This window comes from Halyomorpha halys, unplaced genomic scaffold (genome assembly GCF_000696795.3).
Source record: "Halyomorpha halys isolate HHAL.00 unplaced genomic scaffold, Hhal_1.1 Scaffold745.1, whole genome shotgun sequence".
NCBI lineage: Eukaryota > Metazoa > Arthropoda > Insecta > Hemiptera > Pentatomidae > Halyomorpha > Halyomorpha halys.
The window spans coordinates 151263-156038 of NW_027110150.1; the positions used below are offsets into that span (position 1 = coordinate 151263).

Here is a 4776-nt window from a genome sequence, read left to right on the forward strand (position 1 = left end):
AAGATAACTTATATATATATATATATATATATATTTATTGATAATTTTTGTGGATATATATATATATCGATATATTTGTGTGGATTTTGATGATCAGTTGACGGGACGTTTCACAACTTCAGTTCTGGCCCAAACCTAGAGTTAGTTGTATCACAGCAATGTAGAAAATACTGTAATAGACAACTGGCATGACTATGCAAATAATAAAGTTGCGAAACCTCGCCTCTATATATTACATTTATATGAAAAATTAAAGATAATTTGTGCAAACATTCAATAGATATTCATTAGAGCTAATGCTTCAACTTAGTAATTTATCCTGAATAATAGAATATGTTAAGGAGAGGAATACTAGGACTATACTATACTATACAGTTATATTAGCAATATGCTCTCTATCTAAAATAATTTATGTAACTATTAAATTCCAGAACTTCAAGATAACCTTATAATTCCTTTATACTTTGAAAATTCAGATTTGAAAGTTTCCAGGATCATTTCACCTCACAGAGTCACCACCCGGTGGAGTCCGTGCATGAGGCAAAAGATACATTAGGGTCCACTCAATATTTCATTTGTTTATTTATAATATGTATATGGAGTAAGGTTTATTATGAAAATATAAAATCATTACCTATAATCAGCATATATAATTATAAATTAGGCTAAAAAATAAGTAGTAGGACTAAAATTACGTAATATTATTTATTGTAGGTTATTAGCTCTTATCGGGCTACGGGATAGCTATGGAAACGAGGGTTTCTGTCTGATGGGGTGTCTGACTATGTATATTAATATATATTTGAAATCATTGGAATGATTTTCCTAAATAAGTCAGTCCACCTAGATCTAATGAAATAGCACTAAGTTTCTGTCAGCTCCTTTTGATCCTGATAAAGCATATGTTTGTTAATAGCATGTTCAAGATAATATTTTTTATGAGATTTTATATTAAGTTCTAAGTAGGGTTTTATTGTCATAATAGATGTATTTCTGTAGGTACATTGTTGAGCGTAACAGAAGAGTCTAAGTTGTCCTAAAAATGTTGATGTTCAAATACAAAAATAAGCTATTACATATAACTGTATTTATAAAGCCGCATCGAAATAGATGCACTTTATCAAAACATGGACAGTTTTATTAAAGGACCATTACTGTCCCCGAAACATTATCTTTTGCACTCCATTGATTGCACTTAAATGCATTAGTTAATAATCAAATATTTCATTGCCAAAAACGACCTTAACTGAACTCATCTATGAAATTGTATTTGTGATCATTGGCGTTAAGGAAGAAAAAATACGATATTGTTAAAATGATGGTGCTTAATTTAATGGACCCTCAGTTAAAAACAAAAATTCAAAAAGTCCAATAGTGTTATGACAGAGGTGGAATTGTTTTTATGTTATTTCCTACTAGTGTGACAGTACTATTATGATTAAATTAATTTATTAATAAACTTTTTAAATAATCACAATATAATAAAAGTTGACATGAAACGAAACCTTCATGAATGTTGAAATCAATTGCTCTTTCCTGCGCCTTGCTTCTTCTTCAATGGCAGCTCTATGCTGAAGATATCTCAATTTTTCTTCTTCTGACATTCGTGCTAACTTATTTGTTTTACTTTTTCTTTTTGCACCCATTTTTGGAAAATTTAAAAACGAATAAGTCTGGACGCCACAAAAGAACACTTACTGAAATGTATTTATTAGTTCCTATGACAACTGCTCCGATCCAATCTCAATGACTTTTTCTTTTACCTCTTATGACAATATTCAAATCAGGCTTTTCTGCACTTTGACAAAAAATAAAGAGTAACTAGTAAGAGATTTATTAGAAACATTCTTTGAAACGTTAAAATTTTTTTCTTTAACAATATTTATTTATGAAATTGATATATTATGTAGTATTTTATATCTTTATTATGAAGCTAAATTCCTTTGATTACGTTAAAAATAATTATGTGTATAACTAACCTCGAAAATCCCTTATATTATTTTAGAATAAATAATGCCTATTAAAAAATATATAGCATTTATAAATAAATGAATGAGGCAATATGGATAGGATAATATTAATAACATCGGATTTGTATAGATAATTTTCCAATATTGATGCTATTTTAGTCTAAGAGCTTTTTGATGAATGATCAACCATCTGAATATGGATTAGTTTATTTGTCAGTTATTATCTCATAATTATCGAAGTCATTTATCGATTTTTTTTGCTTTCCAAGAAATATTTCTGAACATTCAAAAAGAGGCGAAAAAATCTTGGAAACTTTTTAGCAGATTTTTAATTTAGTTGTTATTTATTAATCATTATACACAATTTGCCGCAAGGCATAATAATCGATACATAGTACATTATAGGGTGCAAATACTTTTTAAATGTTACATTTGTGTGATTTGGATTTTCTTTTTCTTTGTTTTTTACATATTGATAGTTTTCAAACAGTAGGACAATTTTTAAAAAACCTACAAAGAAAAATAAATGATAAAGAAACTAAACATAACTAATAAATGATGGAGAAATGAACAAATAACACACTGTTAAAACATAACATAAATACAATAAACAAATGTATACATATATAATTTAAGTATCAATTTTTGTCTAATTACATGTGTTTGGTCCGTTTGAGGGTGTGCTTTTTTAGTGATGTTTTGGCATAGTCTCCTATTTTTTGTTTGAAGGGGTTGTCAGAAATGGTAGAAAGAGAGAAAAAGTGTTGTGTCAGTTAGTATGTGTACTCTTTAATCATCGGGAGCTGTTAGACAACATATTTGAAATTCTGGAATACCAAGGGTAGTTCTTTACTATACTCATACATATATATTTAATGACCTCTAGTTTTCTAGTAATTTGACTCACATCTGTAGAGCTCCAGACAGGAGCAGAATAGGTATTGTTGGCGTATCACTGTTTTGTACAGGATTAATTTGTTTTTGTTTTTTTATGATAATTTAGAATTCCTGTTAAAATATGAGGCCATTTTTCCGATGATTCCCTAGCTCTATTGCCTTTTTTTTTTTTTTTATGTGCATAGCGAACGTTAAAGATTTGTCCATTTCTAGTCCTAAGTAATTTACCGACAGAGCCCATCGGATTGTGGTACCATTAATAACTATGTTTTGATTTATGGATGGTCTCCTTTTTGGTGAATATGATAGTTTGTGTTTTAGGTACGTTAACTTTAATTTTCAATTTTTTAAAATAAACGCTAAGTTTTTTAAAAAGAGCCTGTTACCTGTTACTATTGTATCTATACTAAATAATGATAAATAAATGGCTATATTATCAGTATAAAGTGATTTTTCTACTGATGGGTGTGAGGAGAGGTCTGAAATATGTTAAATGGGATACGGAAAAGGCAGGAGCCTTGCGGGACACCAACTAATGAGTAGTGGGTTGATGAGTTAGTGTTGCTTGTTGTTACTAAGCAGGATCTGTTGCTGAGGTACGATTCCAGGATGGTGGAAAGTTACAGATTATGAATTTATAAATGAGACCTATGTGCCAGACTTTGTCGAATGTCCTTTCAATGTCAAGGAGAAGCATACCCCTGTGCTTTTTTCATTATATTCTTTTGTCATGTAGTCTGTCAGTCAAACTAGTTGAGCTACTACTATATTTGAGTGTTGGATCTAAGTCCAATTTTTGCTCATTAGGTAATGAAATGAAAAATATCGATGTTCTTTCCAAAGCTCTGCAGCTTTTCCCGAAACCCCCATGTCCTGTTAGGATCTGTGAGACCCAATAGTCTGGGAGGACCCATTTACCCTTCAATCTAGAAAAGACGGTAAAGAAGAATTTTCTCAAAGTAGCGCCCTTCTGGCTTGCTACCCACCGTCCATTCCACTTCTGTATTGAGTCCTCTCGCAGTATTTTCTTCCATAAGTTTGGGGTTTCACCGATCCTCTCTCGGAGCTCCTCCGGCAACGCTTCTAGTCCCTACCTCTTAACTTCATATTTAAGTACATCCTCCCTGAGGGTGAGGTCCAGGGCCATCGCTCCGGCCAGCACCTGCACCGCCTCATGTGACACTGTTCTGTATGTCTTCGTGACCCTCAGCAGAGCCAGTCTCTGAATGGTGGCCAGTCTTCTCTTCTGTGTCTGCGTGAGGTTTCGGCTCCACGCAGGGGATGCGTACCTCAGAATTCCCAAGATCACACCTTTATATATGGTCATCGTTGCAGGGTATCTGAGGCCCCAAAATGCACCCCCTATCCTACTTAATCCATTGAGTGACAGGGTCACCCTGTCCTTTAAATAAACCAGGTGAGAAGTGGCATCGAATCTTCTTCTTATCCTCACACCAAGATGTCACCTCCTCACCCGGTCTCACCCTCTCTCCTTGGATATCCATGGTGATCGGACGAGCCCTGTCCATGGAGCCTCTTATGAGTATGGCCTGAGTCTTGGCTGCTGCCATACTTAACTTCCTCTTCACACACCACTCTCCTACGAGACTGGCACACCTCTCCGCTTCTGTCTTTAGTCTGGATCTGCTGTTCTTGGCCACGATGACTGCCAGGTCGTCTACCCGGAGCTGGTCCTAGGACCAAACCCTGCGGACATCTTCTTTCGATTTTTCTCTCGACCTCGTAGTAGTTACCCCTGATCCTGACACTCCTGTTATTGAGGTAACTACCTACGAGGGAGTATAGATTACTGGGGGTGTCGAGCTCTTGTAACCGCTGGAGTACACGGGGCCACCAAACGCTGTCAAAGGCGGAAGAGATGTCAAACATTATCAATAAGACATATTTC

At 34.3% G+C, this 4776-nt stretch overlaps 1 protein-coding gene across 1 annotated transcript in view; it reads right to left on the reverse strand.

The window, feature by feature from the left end:
* Positions 1 to 1646, reverse strand: part of LOC106685798 (dynein regulatory complex subunit 2) — a 24244-nt gene extending 22598 nt beyond the window's left edge. The window contains exon 1 of the mRNA XM_014428716.3: positions 1506 to 1646. Coding sequence (XP_014284202.3) covers positions 1506 to 1646 — 141 coding nt within the window. The remainder of the gene's footprint in view (positions 1 to 1505) is intronic.
* Positions 1647 to 4776: the final 3130 nt, after the last annotated feature.